This window comes from Anas acuta, chromosome 2, assembly GCF_963932015.1.
Source record: "Anas acuta chromosome 2, bAnaAcu1.1, whole genome shotgun sequence".
Classification (NCBI taxonomy): Eukaryota; Metazoa; Chordata; class Aves; order Anseriformes; family Anatidae; genus Anas; species Anas acuta.
In genome coordinates, this window is record NC_088980.1 from 35422254 (window position 1) to 35438564 (window position 16311).

At 49.2% G+C, this 16311-nt stretch overlaps 1 protein-coding gene across 14 annotated transcripts in view; it reads right to left on the minus strand.

Moving 5' to 3' along the window:
* Window positions 1–16311, minus strand: part of HOXA3 (homeobox A3) — a 44200-nt gene that overhangs the window by 2375 nt on the left and 25514 nt on the right. For 3 of the 14 annotated variants that reach the window (XM_068674247.1, XM_068674245.1, XM_068674244.1), the window contains 3 exons: window positions 16007–16211; window positions 12333–12416; window positions 603–1194 (listed from right to left, as the gene is read on the minus strand). In XM_068674247.1, the coding sequence (XP_068530348.1) occupies window positions 603–1077 (475 nt within the window). In that variant the 5' untranslated portion in view covers window positions 1078–1194; window positions 12333–12416; window positions 16007–16211. Of the gene's footprint in view, window positions 1–602; window positions 1195–4053; window positions 4205–4652; window positions 4809–8399; window positions 9293–12332; window positions 12417–14287; window positions 14309–16006; window positions 16212–16311 lie in introns of those variants that run through there. The other 11 variants (XM_068674252.1, XM_068674250.1, XM_068674248.1 and 8 more) reach the window with 7 other exon arrangements.

Consider the following 16311-nt stretch of genomic DNA (forward strand, 5'->3'; position numbering starts at 1 on the left):
TATACACTTCCATCCCTCAAATAATATTTTATGGGCTTAAGTTTATGGCACTACAGAAGATTTTTGTTTACCAGGCTTGTAACTTTGCCAATCAGCCTGTTAAAATAGGAAGAGGTTCTGACTGCGTGCAGGGCATTGATCCTGACTGCACATGATTATGAGCTATTTTATTTGTGTTACACTTCAGCAGAGATAGGTCACTGTCTTATTAATCTAGCAGCACTGTGCCAACAAAGTACTTGGGATGGGCCTCTGGCTTAAGGCCTGGGCTGCTCCGCACTGACATGATTTACTGGAGTGGGGATTACCTACGAAATGCGATAGACACAGGAGGGCACAAGTACTTGAGCCGCAAGGAAACTGGATCACTTCGGATCCATCCTGCAAGTCTGGGAAAGTTTCCCAGGGGGGTGATCGCTCACTGAGCTCCCACTGCAAGCAGCAGAAGCTCCTCTCCAAAAGCCCAAGGGGGTCAGCTCAGAGAGGAAAAAAGTACCCCTCCCTTCCCTCCCCGTAGTGAAGGTGGCCAGGGCTGCCCTCCTCCCCGCAGGACACGTGGCTAGCCCAGGGGCACCCAGGGAGCAGGGGAGCATGGTTCATACCTGAACTGGAACTGCTGTTTTTCTGCTTTGTGTTTTGCCGAGACTCTTTCATCCACGGGAATATCTGTTTGGACATGGTGGGCGAGTTAAGAGCCGGGCTCTTGGTGGGGTTGGCCGGGGCAGTGTTGCTGCTGGCATTTTGAGATGGCGAGGCGGAGGACGGAGGTGGAGGAGGCTGTGCCTGCTGGGCTGGAGGCGGCTGCGGTGGGGCCTGCGGGTCCGCGAGGCCAGGGGGCTGGAGAGGTTGGCTGGGGAGGGTCCTCATGCAACTCTCACTGATGTCATTGGCCTTGTGGTGGGACACGGAGCTGCCAGGGGACTGGAGGGAGCACGCGGGGCGGTGGTACTCAGTTTCCACAAGTGACGAAGACGGAGGATATTGCTGCTGACTCGCATTATAAGTGAAACCATTTGCTCCTTGGTAGGGGTAGGCACCATAGATTGCAGAGCTGTCGTAGTAGGTCGCTTTTTGCATTTCGTTGTTTCCCAATATTTATTTCGCAAACTGACAGGGTCTTGACACCCTTGGAGAATAACATTGGCACCCCTCTGTCACGTGGCACTCTTCCTCCAATGGCCTCTCCGGGCAGACCTGGGGTGTGGGGAGAGCAGAGCAGGGTGAAGAAATGGTACAAATCCATCTTACTTTCAATAGCTAAGTGACATGAAAGCCATAAAAGAAAAAGTGGTCAGCAATATTTAGCAGCATGACTTGGCCTCAGGCACAGAGCATTTCGATATAAAAGCTGCCTGGATTTACTGGCAGCTACAAATATGTGCTTTGCTGCACCGGGATAGGGGCTTTCTAGGTTTTTTTCCTTTCTTTCTTCCTAAGAAACAGAGCGGGGCACCACACGGCAAACGGGTTGATCGTTTATCACCATGAGGCTGTTTTAATACCGGTCTCTGAGATAAGGGTGATCGAGGAATCGCTAATGCAAAGGGGCTGGGCTATGCCTTCATTCCAGCTCCAGGATCAAACCCTCTCCTGTAACCGGCGTCATTTTATTTTTAGCCTTTCTCTCCAGGTTACGGCTCTCCATCCAACGTCAAAGAAATACATGAAATTGTTCCTGTCTACGTGTGGCAGGGGGCAGGAGAGGGGTGGAAAGGTTTTCTAGCCAGAAATATTTACACACGCCGATCCCGAGTGACGGATTTTGGCTTGTCTATGAAACGCTCGATAGGAAAATAAACAAAGCCAGCGCCTTCTCCCCTCCGTGCTCGCACACCACCTCCAGCCGCCCAGGTCAAGCACCCTGGCAGCAGCGGTTCCTGCCCGGGCGAGCCCCCGCACCCACCCCGCAGCGGCTCCCGCACAGCCCCGGAGCACGGCCGGAGCCCCCGGCCCTGCCCCCGCAGCCCCCACGCCCGCTCCCACCCGCGAGGGGCTCTGGAGACTGAGCTGGACCCAGCTCCATGCGAAGCCCCGTCAGCAAGGCCAGCAGGGGCAAGTTAGGCGCTTTGGAGGTTGTTGTTTCGGTTTTTGTGATTTTTGTTGTTGTTGTTATTTTCAAGACACTAACTTTTTGTGGAATCAGCCAGATTCTACCTGTTAAAACATGATGGATTGGAAAAAAAAAAAAAAAAAAAAAAAAAAAAACAGGAACCTGAAAAACCAGCGTTCATCTCCATGACCACGGCTTGAACTTTCCTTCCAACTTAGCGATAATAGGTTCTGTCTTGGAAACTGCTATGTAATTTGATGTATGAGGGTCACTTGGCTGGGGAGAGGGTGGACACAAACCCAGAGAATGCTTCTCCTGCCCGGGCGAATCCCTTTCTCCTCCCTCTCTTTTCCCCCCAGTCCTTCTGTTCTCTCTGCTATTCTTCAAATTAAATTCTACTACTTACCTGCCTGAAAATAACCAGCTAAAGAATTGCCCGCACTAATGAGAGCAGAGACCTATGCGCAATTTCGGATCTAGCAGCTCTTTCCACATGCACACACATTGTTCCAGAAATTAAATGTGTTGCTCACTGTCCCCCTATCCTCTTGCTGACAAACAACTCCGTCTTTTCGGGAGTCACATCAGCCCTCATTTCTTTTGCCACTTCCCCTGCACTTAAGCAGCTGGATATTTTCCCCAAAAACATCTAACGACGACAAATGCTTAGGGGCGAAAAGTCTTACACAACACATACACCAAACGATCTCATTCTAAGCCTTTCAAGTTATACAAGTTCTTAGAAAACAGTATTCCCTTTGTTATAACACAACAAAATTAAGGTAGCACACCTACAGCAGGGCGGCTGCCCTATTATTGCACTAAGCAAGCTCTCTGGATGTTATTAAGCTAATAAGCCGATGGAGATCTGAGGCGCGCACACAATTTCCAGCTCCTCGCCTCCCTTTCCTAATGATATCTTCTGGGCCTGCTGTGATTTTTCTCAATTCCTTTGCTTCCGAAAAAAAAAAAAAAAAAATGAGCACCGCTGCCAGAAGAGAATGAGGAGCCAGCAGCGATTTTTTACAAAAGGCACTCGCCTTGTACGGTCACGACATCAAATATTTCGCCCTTCCCTGGGCTCTCCAAGTTGGGGCGAGCCCCGCACCGCGCCGGGGGCTGAGCGCCGCGAAGAGCTGCTCGCCCCGAGCGCGAACAATGGGCAGCTCCCCTTCGGAGGCAAAATGCTAGTGAATCTTCGGCCCTCTGCCAGGAAAGGAAAATCGGCACCCGCCTTTGGCTGCGAAAGTTAATCACTTCCTACAAAGTTATAAAGGAGCGGGGTAACCTGAGGAGCGCACGGCCATTACTCGCGAAAAGAGCACTAGCGGGATTTATAGCGCCAGGGATCACGATAATAACAGCGCCCTAGCGGGAGAGGAGGGGGAGAGAAAGTTTGCCACCCAAACTGGTGCTTGGGATGGGAAGAGCTCTCCTCTCCCCCATCAAAGACAAAAGGCCAGCTCTCGCCAACACAGCTGGGCCCCCAAATTTTCCAGTGCCCGTTTCAGCGGCTCCATCTCCATTTGCGCAATACACCTCTCTGCCCTTCACCAACCTCTCCCCCCGCCAGACAGACCGGAGACAGCAGATGAAAGCTGCCTGGGGGAGGCATGTCCCCCCCGTCTCCCCCGCTCCTCAGTTCAGCTCTCCCCTACCCTCTCTTTCCTCCCCCTTGCCCGTCCCTAAAACCACCACATCTTTTCCCTCTAACTCCCAGCCGAGCCCCAAACTCTGACTCCTGGACGAAAAAAAAAAAAACAGGCAGCCCCCCCGAAAGATTTCCTGAAAGATAAAGACAAAGTTGAGAGAAGGTGGGGGGGTTGGGGGGAGAGGAGAGAGAGCTGCCTGAACACGAAGTGTAAGGGTATCAGTCACTGCCTGGAAGGAAGCCCCAGCTTGTGAACTCTTCTTGAACCGACATTTAAGTCTACGGTCATAAATCACTGGGACATAAACTCCGCCATTCACGACTGATAGCAGCGTATTTGTGGCCTGCTTACCTTAACTTCTGACGACTGAGGCGGAAGCCAGCATGCTCTCTCTCTCTCTCTCTCTCTTTTTTTTTTTTTTTTTTTTTTTTTTTTGGAAGCTCGGCGACACAGCCCAGGGAGAGCAAGGACTAGCTGCCCCAGCCAAGTCCCTGCGGCTGCGGGATGGGCACCGGCTCAGCTCCTCCGCACCCGGCCGGGAGGGGCGAGCCCTGCCCCGCAAGGGATGGGGACGGCTGCTCCGGGCACCCGCCTCCCCTGGCCCCCTCCCGCTCCACGCTGCCCACCCTGTCCCAGCCCGTCCCCGGGCTCCCCCTGCGAGGGGCACCGGAGGACGAGGACGTTTCCCAGGGCTGCTCCCCGCGCCTGACGGGGATGGGAAGGAGAGAGAGGAAAAGAAAAAGAGGGGGGGGATAGGGAAAAAAAAAAAAAAAAAGACAAATTAAAAAAAAAAAAAAGGAAGGAAGAAAGAAAGGCGGCCGCCTGGGGAAGCCTGGGGGCTGGGGGAAGGAGCGGAGGAGTGTGGCAGTGAAGGAGTGCGGCCCCCCCCCAGCACCCGGGCGTCACCAAAGTCCAGGAAAATTATGCTAATGAAGACAAACGGCGCTCACAAAGGGTCGCTCTCACCAGCCTCCGGGGTTGCTGTGGCGGGGTTGTTTGTTTTGTCCCTCTTACGAGTGGGGTTTGGGGGCGGCCGTGGAATAGCCCCGCCGCCGGGAGCCCCACGAAGCCCGGGAGGGGAGAGGCCCGGAGAGCCGGGTCCGGGGAGCCAAGCAAAGCCCACCAGGAGCCCCGCTCTGGGCAATGCTTCCAGAGCCACGCTGGAAATCATTAGAGTTACTAATTATTAACTCATGCATGCGTGAGCGCGCACACACACAGATGGACGCCCGGACACCCCCCTCGCCCCCCCAAATCTCCCCATTGCCCGGGACGGGCGCAGAGGCGCTCCCACCCACCCACATGTGCTGCACAGGCGGCCCGGGGTGCCCGCAGCCTCCCGGGGGAGGGGGGGCCGTGGGAGCCCTCTCTCGCCTCCCGCTCCTCGGCAGCTCCGGGAAAGGCATTCGCCTTTCTTCTTCCAGCACCCCAAGCTGCGGGGGGCGGTGTCCCCCCTTTTTCCCTACAAGAGAAACCCGGGAGCGAGGGCGCAAGCCGGGCTCTCGCACGGGAACTTCAAGCAAGTGGCAGCCGCTGCCCCCCAGGCATGAGGGACTGTGGGCTCCGCGCCCTAAGAGGGGGCTCCGCAGAGTGCCTAGGTGTAAATTTGACGTTACTTGGTTAATGGAGGCATTAAAAATAAAACTTGTCCGTTAAAAGCACGAGGGAGCCCGGCGTCATCTTAAAGCACAAACAAAGCGAGGGGGAAGCGAGAAATAAAAAGCACTATAAGGCTGGGGTGGCCTCTTACGCATACCAATGGTTTTTGTCATTTATGGCTATGCAAGATTTATGACTTCATGCACCAAAGCTGTAAACAGAGCACTAAAACAGAAAACACTTGCTCCTTATGGCATAAGTGAGAAGGCACCACATGAAAGGGGAAGCGGGCAGCGTAGGAGGAGAGGAGAGGCAAAAATCCCGCGTATGCATTTTGCTTCAAACAACCCCTTGAATGTTGCATCGGAAGAAAAGTCTTTTTAGTCAATAATCAACCCCACACTTTCTTCTGAAACTGCTGAGCCGCCATTCGCCCTGTTTGCCGACCAAAAAGCCAGAGGCACCGCTGAGCCCCGACGGAGCCCTCCGGGATAAAGAGGAGAGATTTGGCCAAGGGGGAACCGAGGACTGCAGAAACCTGCGGACGCCGGGGACCGGGCCGGTTTGGGGAGCGCTGCCGAAAGCTTGTGCCATCTTTTCCTAGGAGTGCACTGAACCGTCGGAGCTGACTATTCGGGCTGCATGTCTGTATTTAAAAGCGGGGACGGGGAGGGGGAGGGGGGCTTTTTAAAACTGGAGGGATTTGCAAGGGACTTTAATTGTAAGAACCGAAGTGGTTCCTCGCAATACTGAAGTATTTCCTCCCTTCGTCTCACTGCCTGCAAAGAGTATTTGCCTCTTAGTCCCGTTTCCCCACGCCCCCTCTCTCCCCAAAGAGGTCATTTTAAACACGAGAAGATGATTTCTTTTTTATGTGCCTTATGATGGAGGGATAAGTGTCCCAACGCACAGATTCCTGCTGCTTTTATCTGCCTTTCCCTCTCAGAGGCCGAATATTTTCTTTCTGCCACATTCCGCAGGGAGCGATAGGGCTCTGCTCGGGGAGGGACGGGGAGCCTTTGGGGCTGATTCCTGACTCGGGAACGAGCCGCGTTTTCTTCCAAAAAGTCTCGTTTTCGGGACTGTCCGCCTTCGTGGAGTTATTCTTAGTTTCCAAATAAAATAATGCCCGGAAAGCGCTTTATCCTGGGATGCTCCGAAGAGCGGCCAGCGCTATAATTCAAGGTTGATATGGGGGAGGCTTTTAGGGATGAAAGGGCAAGGCTGCAGGAGAACGGGACAGATTCTGGAAGCGGTGTCTCTGCGAGGCGTTAGGGAGTTAGCGGGGATAGCAGAAGGACTGGGCTATCGGACAGTCCAAGCAGACGTGGTTAATCGCGATTATTGTTTATGTTCTCTACCAGCAAAGAATCGCAATGGACAATTCGCTATTTGCTCAGCGGACTGAGGTTATTTACACAAGCCGCCGAAATGCCCCACTCCTACAAAACTCTCCTCGCTTTCTTTCGCTCCAGAGCAGGACTGTATTATTTATGAGTGTTTTAACTGGGTCAATATGGATCCGAACTGGGTCATAAATCAGAGGAAACGCTGCCAAGTAATCGAGCTGCAATTAAAGCTTACATTTTATTTGTGAGGCGCGTTTTGGCCCATTTCAAAACATGGCAAAGCCAACCTCGGCTTTTAGACATGCTAAAAGAGCAAAGCAGCTCTCCTTCCCTGGCGTAAGAGAGACGCTGTGTCTGATAAAGGACAACGTGCTTCAGGATGGTCTGAAGGGGAAATAGGGAGGAATAGGGGGCAATATTTGGGTCAGTTCTGTCCTGAGAGCGGCTTAAGGAGCAAGAAAGCGAGAAATGAGCGCTAGCATCTCGGCCCTGGGGGTCCCTGCACAATGGCCACGAATAGGTTCAAGGGGAAATACCTTTTTTTTTGGGTTGTTTTTAGTGGGTTTTGTTTCTCATCCCTCTCTTTTCTACCTCCCTGACCCCTTAGAAGACGAGTAATTGCCAGTACCTGGTAACTGGGGCCAAAATGGTACAGCAGAAATAGGCGCTGACCAAATTGGAGGAAAGAAAGCCTCGGCGCTGTGACCTTTCCCAAAGCCGGGACCCACCGGGGAAATGTCTTTTTTTTTTTGTAACATTTTGCCCTCCTTGGATAACCACGTAATTCTTCAATACTCGTCATTTTAAGTGCATTCCTTATAATGTAATTACATAGACATATTTATACATACATGCATATACTCAAATATTTATACATACGGATATGTATATATTTATGTAAAAGCCAGTACGAATATGAATTTAGGACTAGTATATGTTATCCTAGAAGATAATTTCCACTGCTATCCCTGTTATTCTCGCTTTCCAGATCCCCGTTCAGAGGGGAAAAAAAAATCAACACCACATTTCCAAGGCTGATTTATTGTTAGTAGCCATGGCTGGCTCTTGGTTCAGCTCCTTCTCACCGAGGAGAAATAAAGAGGAGCCCCTGGCTCATTTGGAAAGGGGAAGCCACAGAGCTGAGCCCTCCGCTCCCGGTAAACAAAGTACCACTAAAGCATCATAAATAAAATGGCAGCACAATTGCATACTCATCGATTTCCAGAGCGGCAGCGGCCGAACAAACACACATAAAACAACAACCGCCGCACACTCGAGCGCGACCCCAGCCGAGGAGCATCCCCCCCGCGCCGTCCTCCCCGACCTCCCCAAATACATCCAGAAATAAACACACAAACATCAAAATTAAAAATTAAAAATTAAAAATTGATTAAAAAAAAAAAAAAGGAGCCCGGCAAGAAAACAATACAAGAGGCTTTCCCATCTCTAGCCGATCATAAATAACGATAACATGGCAATCGAGGGGCTGGAGCGGAGGCAGCTGGCCATCAACAGCCGTGTGGGATCTCTATGGAGAAAAATAAATAAAGAAGCAAACTCTCCCTGCTCCGCTCGCTGCGAGGGGAGAGTTGAATATTTACCGCAGCAAATTGAAACAAAGGGGGAAGCAGCCTGGCTCCGGGTGCACACACACGCACGCACACACACGCACTCGCTTCAGCCTTTTCTACTGACCTTTGCCTCGAACAGCAATAACTCACCACATAAATGAACAATCAACGGAAATACCTTAAAATAAAATCCATCCTTTCTAACGAAGCATTTCGTCCTCTCGGCTCGACAATAATCTTTCCATAAGGAACGAAAGCTGTCAGCGAAATGGCCAGCTCTTGCGGGGACGGTGATGGGGGCAGGAAAAAAAAAATAATAGAAAGCAGTGCTTGCTCTGAACAGAAACTGGAAAAGCGTAATCGCAGACGGAGCCAGACCGGGTCTCCACTCCAAATGCCACAATAATGCGCTGTATTATGTGCTCACGTGGTCATACGTCAACTTAAATCCTTTTATTTGAAATAGGGAATCATTGAAGGAACAGGGTTTCTTAGAGCGAGCCTTGGCTTTTTAAAGCCTTAGCCCGGTATGTTGAAGAAGAGTTTTAAGGGAGGGAAGAAGAAAAAAAAAAAAATCAAGAGATGTAGCTGACTAAGGGGGGAGATTGGTTTGAGTCTTTTTCCTCCCACATCAATATTTCTTTATACAAAGCCCATTGGAAAGTAAGAGGAATCCTTCTCGTAACATGGGATTACTCTGCACTTTGCTACTTAGCCTAATTAACCGGCATTTGCTCCCCAGGCCCGCCACTCTGCTCCACGTCGCGTGTCCTCTGCAACCCCCCGAAGAAAGCCCAAACCCTAATACCATTATTTCCAGCCCCCTTCTACACGGGACGACCACCAACCTCCCCCCACCCCCAGACGTCTTTACCCTGCCATTGTACAGGGCTTGCTCAACTCCCACACGCTACATCAGGGCTCCTGTAGAAACTAAAAAGACCTATAATTACCTGACAAAGGCAAAAAAGAGTCTCTTCTAAGAGGCTAGTTGATTTTTGTCCTTGTAACACACTATGAAGAATACACCTTCCTTCACTGGCGTGCCTCTGAATTTTGCAAAACCTTTTGGGACCTTGCTGTTAAACCTGTGCTTACGCATTTCCTATACAGCTAGTTTGAGTGATGCACAAAATTATAGGTTTCTAACGATGAAAAAAAAATGGGAAGGGGGAGCTCTCTGCCTAAGGGGGGGGAAATAATAATATATATATATATATATATAAGAAAAAAAAAAAAAAAGAGCAAAGCTCTATTCGGTCCCAGAGCCAGCCTACCACGCGAGCCTGTGTGTGAACACACTACATCTTTCCTGCAAGATTGTTTAACTTTTGCTATTGACACAATAAGCTAAACAAACAAAAGAAACCCTAAACTCACATAACTTTTCTGGCTAGAGTCAAAGAAAATCAGATAGTTCACGCTTTTAACGTGTTTCTGACCGAGTTCTGTGAGTCCAGCATTTTGCTTCATGATGTATATACCTTATCCTAAATCTTTCCACCACCCCCCATAAGCTCGAAGAAAATTTTCAGCTAACTGCATATCCCCTCTTAGTGTTTCACCTGCACTTCCTTGAACAGAATGGAAGGCGATTTCTTTTTAAAGGTAACTTTTACACTTACAGGCGTGTCTTCCTACCCTCACTTGGACTGCAAAAGTGGGCCACTGGAATTTAAACCCATCAGTAACAGTGTATATGAGTGGACAGTGCAGCAAAGTCAGCGTGACATTACAACAGAGGAAGAATTTGCAATTTTTCATATTGAAGTGAGCTCCTGACAGGAAATACATATATTACCCCTCACTAAGAACTGGAATAAAAATTATATACCTCTGAACGAAAGAGAGTATTATCCACACACAACATGTCTAAGGCTGCAACTATCATCACGACTTGAACTCCATTGCCCTCACACTAAACACAAACCAAGACTGTTATTCACTGGATGAGATGAATTCGTGGCTCTTTTAAATCCAGTGCGTTTAGATCTCATAAAAGAAACACAGAGAAAAGTTCTTCTGCAACAATGAAACCGAAATTAATGGGGAACGGAGCAGATGTTGAAAAAAGCAGAGCAAGACTTTCTTGGGTCTGTTGTAAAAAGTTATCGACTGCTTTGCGTCAAAAGCAGAAAGATGGCTTTAGAAGTTGCAGTCCTGAGCAAATAGAAACTACAAAAGCAATAAATCACAATCATAAGTCAGCTTAAATGCCTTAACGCTAGCTATGGCTATTGGCTTCAAACCCCTGTTTCTATGAACATCTTTATTAGTATTAATGGTCAAGTTAATGCTAAAACTACTGTTTAACAATTAACTTCGTGTATGTAGCGGGGAAACTAATTAATTCTTAAGAAAAGTAACTTCTTGACGTGTGAATACCTTACACAGGGTGTACTTTAGGAGGGCTGAAGGGGGAGTCTTCCTAACTTTACACTGTCCTGGGTCGCAGCTGAAAATGATTCCCTTCTGCCGAATTTGGAAAAAGCTTTCTTTGCTCTAGTACTATGATTATGAGTTTTCAAATACGAATTCAAATGATCTTGTAAGTAGCAGACGCTAGATTTCCCCCGCCAACCCCTATATTGCTTTGTTCCTGTTCCTGGACATTCAACATTGTGTTTTATTACCTCGATGATTTGGAGACCTGAAACAAGGTTTCTAAGAGAAAAAAAAAAATAAATGTGGAGTTTATCAGTAGGTCTGCTTCTGATTTTTCTGCACTTTATACACATGGCTTCGAGCTGAGCTGAAATTCCAAGCTCAGTAACAACAAACAGATCTGGGTTCATAAAGTACATTCATTAGGCGAAAGCCTTTGTGCGAGCTCTGGCACTAATAGCCACTCTTAGCACTAATGCTATTTAAAGTTACCTTCAATACAATTAGATTTAGGATTTTTGCCTTCTTTCATGTTTACGTTTATGCCAGTTGTTAAGAGGTAAGGTGTCACTCCCATGTGGAGAAGACATAGGAATGACCATACGACACAAGCATTTATTTTCTTGCTTCCTCGAAAGACTGGAAATCTGCTGGGATGCAGAACTGTTTACCTACATCTGTGCGTCTGATAGAGATAAAGTTGCTCTTTGATCACTTCGAAGCAGATAAAGAGTAGAGCTATCGACTCTGCCCTCGTGGAAGAAGTTCTGCTGGGAGTCAGCTGAGGCTGGGAGCGCTGGGTCAGTTTAGGAATCCCAAATATCTCTGCACGAAATACCGTGGACGCATGCCACCGGAGGAAGGTTCCTTCGTAGCGTGTTCTCCCTTTTAATTTCCTAACGTAAGCGTGAACAGACATTTGCAGCGCCTTTTTGTAGTTAAGATTTAAGCAGCCCATTAAGCCAACACAAAGAGCCCTTGTAGTCCTGTAATTTATGGCCGCTTTTAAAAGGTAGTAAAATATACTAATTGTACATCAGCGTCCAAAAATAAGCAGGTAAATCTAGCAGGAATTTAAGCTAATTCTCTGTAATCCTCCCTCCTCTGAGGCTGGCTCTAGCAAATGCTCGCTATGAGAAGCATCGCGTTCCTCCTGCCAGCGGAACAACCGCATCCAGGAGGCAGGCACCAGCCACCACCCCACGGCCGGGGCGAGGCAGGCCGGGACGGACAAATACCTGAAACTTATCTGCGGTCCATTCTGGTGCGTGCACTCAGACAAAAGGCAGGTTTTTCTAGGGTCGCCACCTGAACTCAACCTTTTCCCGTCGCCAAGCGCGCAGGGCTGGCGGCACCGCTCCTCGAGCAGGAGGCAGCAAGCAGCGCCGAGCCATCCCGCACAGCCATGCCTCCCGCTATCTCCCTCGCCCTTTGATTTGGGAAGGAGCTAAGAAGGGACAAAGGCATTCTCAACCTCTTTGGCTCTTCCAATGACTTGCATCCTTCCTGTCCCCTTTATAAGGCCGGCTATCACTCAGGTCCCGCACGCTTCTTTGTCTGCCCGGACACGCGCATTCACCAGCCGCGGAAGATGAATAGAGCCAATCCAGAAAAATCCCGGCTGGGTTAAATATTTATCACACCAAAGCCCGACTCCGGGGGGCTTTTCCCTGCGCGCAGGTACGGGGCAGCGTCTCCCTCGCCCCCCAACCCCCGGGGCTCTTACCTCGTCCCACCGCGAAGACTGGGGCTGAGGCTCTCCCGGCTGCCGCCGCCCGCCCGGACCGGCTTTCCTGGGTGCCCGGGCTCTCTGAAAACAAGCAACAAACAACGCCTTAACGGGGAGCGCAGGGGGAGGTAGCCGCTCACTCATAGGCGACACCGGGCTCGCCGGGAGAGCCCCGGCGCCGGGCGGGCACGGCCGGAGCGGGCGCGGGTCCGAGGCGAAGCGGGGCGAGGAGCGCTGCTATCTGAGAAATAAAAGAGGGAGGCTTTTTTTTTTTTTTTTTTTTTCCCTTCTTTCTTTTTTTTTTTTTTTTTCCTCTTTCCCGTAGACAGCTATGCCTTCTGTCTCCAAGTGTTTGGAAATATTGTCATTCCAAACTCTTGTTACATGAATGTCTGCTTTATTTTCCTCTGGGAAACCTTTGTTTAGGATCATTTAATCAAGAACAGACATTAAACACAACTAGTGGTGTTCATCTCTGTTGAATAAAACGCGGAAAGAGTTCCAGTTCTAATGCGGGGAGTATTGTGGTTGGGCTTTTATTCAAACAGTTAGCCAGGGCCCGATCCTGGCACCACCAGCGCAATAAGAGACTAACAGTTGACTTCACTGAAACAGCATCGGGCCCGAAACTTTCCTTAAAAAAAAAAAAAAATACACTGAAAGCCATTGAAGGGGGGTGGAAAACTGGACAGTCTCTCTTCCCCTAAAACAAACAATATTGCACAATCCAAAAAGACAATAGTCAGATTATTCGGATGCCACTTACTGAATCACGTTTACATATGAATTTGTCAGATATAATAACGTACCCCCTGTATTCATTCTCGCTAATAAAAGCCATCTAACGCATCTTAAAATTGTCAGTAAATGTAAATGCTAATAATTAAATAATACAGTTCTCGTGGAAGGATGTCATCTGAGCTTTGGAAATATTAAGTCTGTCTTGGGAGAACTTTTCGAGCAGATACTTTGCTTTGGTAATTTAGTAGTTCCGTAATTACTCTAATAATTTTAAATTTGGTGTTGAACTCCAGTCTACATAAAATCATGCAATAATAGCCTACTAAGCTGTTTATTGCCGTCTCATAAATTTCAGAGCGCTGACTGTTAAAATCTACTGGCAAACACAAAAGAAAATGGAAAGTTCAATCTGCGATCTCTGAGCACGGGCGCTGTTGCCTGGCGTTGTCCTTAGCTCTACCTTGCTCTCCGCTCAGCTCCGGAGCAGAGGGAACCCCCCTGGCATTTTAGGCTCCAGCTCATACCTTAGCCGTTTTGATCCCTAATCAATAGTCATGTTACAAGCGGCAATAAACATTGATCAAGCACGCCGTGACTGTATTGCCCCACTCGTGTTAAATATGGAGTGTGTATCTGAAAACGGTGCCAGCGACTTTCTGTTATTTATTTTGGAGCTATTAAGTCACACCACCATATTTTACACTGCCACAGTCCTTTAAACTATGCTTCTTCTTGAAAGAGTTGCTAAGTAGCAATAAAGCACTTTACAAACGCTATGACATTTTTTTTTTAATTTGTTGTTATCCCAAACTCTAATATTCATTGCGGCACTTTAAGTTCGTACATAAATCGTTCAGACTAATGAGTCATAGAGAAATTCGCCCATGACTTTTCCTTTACAATGCTCACTGCCTTTCCATTGCTTTTTTGGCCCTGCATTAGGAGCCGGTGATTTATTAACGCCAGGAAAATTGAACAAAGCAGGTCCTCCTGCACTGTGGCACCCAGCCTTCCACAGTGTGAATTAGAACATTATCAAATGTGTTTGCCTCGGTAACGCTTAATCACCAAAAGCCGTAATGTGACCACAAGGCAGCTAAAACAAAGATTTAACATTTCTAAATATTAAACTTGTTAAGCAAATGCTCAGCAGACAAAGCAAGCACAAACAATTAAAGTCATCAAGCTAGAAATACACACTACCTACTTACCAACACAGACCCTACTGCTTGCTTAAGAAGTTTAGAATCTTTCAAGATAAATCAGGTGGGATTTTTTTTAAGGGAAAAAAAAAAAAAAAAAGGAAAGAAAGAAAGAAAAACAAACTCCAGTAATAAGGAGTTGAGTTTCACTTGTGAGAGAATCACTCCTAGTGAGGACTGACGGCCACAGATCCATTCCTGACTATCTGCATTAATTATTTAATGAGTCACGTGACCCTAAAGATTAAAATTTCAATATCTCCCCCAGAACAGACGCAACACCTTTATCTGCGAGCGCAGGGATCCTCGTACTTGGGTCCCCTAATCTCTGCTGGCTTTGACAGCTCCTCAGTTTCTAGGGAGAGCTCTCGGACATGAATAATACGGGTTTGTCCTGCTCCGTAGCGAGATGGGGCAGCCTTGCAACCCCCCCACCCCCCCCCCCGCAAACACACGCACACACATCAGTGAGTTGAAGCCAGAGCTTCATTGTATGCGGCGTGGTGTACTAATGCGGGGGGGTGGGGGGGGGCTCAGGATGCTGCTGCCCGGGGGGAGCATCAGGGGCGGTACCCCCTCCGGCCCCCCCACGCCCCCGGGCTGCCCTCCAAGGCACGGGTCAATCCTGCCTTCGTGCTGCCCCGGGCGGAGCCAGGAAGGCTGCCCAGGGCCGGAGGGGGGGGCGGGGGAAGGCGGCCTCCGAGCTCCCCCTGCCCACGCGGGGAGACCCGGCCCTTGGCCCCGCCGGGACACGCGTGGGCCGGGCTTGCCCGAGGGGACGGCCCCGGGCCACCCCCGCGGGAGGTCCCACCCTCCCCTGGAGAGGCTCTGGCGGGGCCAAGGGGCCCGGACCGCCCGGATCGGGCCCCAGAGCGGGGCCAGGGGGCTGGGGGGAGACACTGGGAAGGTTGGGGGGGGCGGTTATTGATGGCGAGGCTGCCAAGACCTCTGCCTGTGTGAGGGCTCCCCCCATCCCTTCCCCGTTATAAACACTAAGGAGCAAGTCCATGGGACGGCCAGCACCCTGAAAAAAAATATAATATATATATATATAAATAAAATCGCAGGATTGGGTAACCCTCCGATACAGAATGGGTCTAGTTATTAAATACCACAAGGCGCTTGTCACAGCTGAGTTCCCCGTGTAATAAAACACCAGGTATAGCAAGAGATTGCGGGAGAAACGGGGAGGGAGACCTTGGAAAACTCCCATTTTTCTTGCTGGGTGGAGGGGAGGTGGGGAGCGGGGTTAACGGCGTGGCGTTCCCTGCGGCCATTAAATTGACTCCGAGGTGATTTTGTCTTTCTTTGAGATATTGACAAACTTCCACTTCCAGCGTTTTGGGCCGCGCTCGCCTTTGTGGCCAGAGCAGATAAATACATGTGTGAGAGACACCGGGAGAGCGAGGGAGAGGGAGGGAGAGAAAGAGACATTTAGGTCCAAGTGCCGGATTAAAAAGAATACTGTCTTTAAAGGTCAAGGGTTTGAAGGGTCAGTCTGCTTCTCTAAAAAAAACAATTAATGGGATAGAAAATTTGTCCTCTCGGTGAACTCCTGGTTGCCCTAGCAAAGGGAGCACAATGCGAGAATTTAAGCTGGACGATGTAATTTTCGAAGTTATTGTAAGACGGGCGGTGTGGAAGCGGGAGCAGAAGGCTCCCAGCCCGGGAGCACCGCGCTGCTCCCAGCGGAGGCGGAGGGGGAAGGGGGGAAAAAGGAAAATTTACCTTAAACGACGAAAATCTGCCATGGGGTATTTTGCAGTCCGCTGTTCAATCTCCACCAAGAGCGTGTACATTTTTTTAGCAGACAGCCAAGATGCTGTGTCTTTACACATGACCACTTTTTTTTTTTTCTTTTTTTTTTTTTTTTTTTCCAGGAAAATCCTTTGCGTCTTCACAGACTTTTCCAAGAGAATGCCTTTCAGAACCGCTGTTGAATTACAAAGAAGTATTTATTGTAGGAGGTGATTAATGATTCTCGCTAAAATTGCTATTTGCAGCGTGATTTCATTTCTCTTTTCAATGGGAGC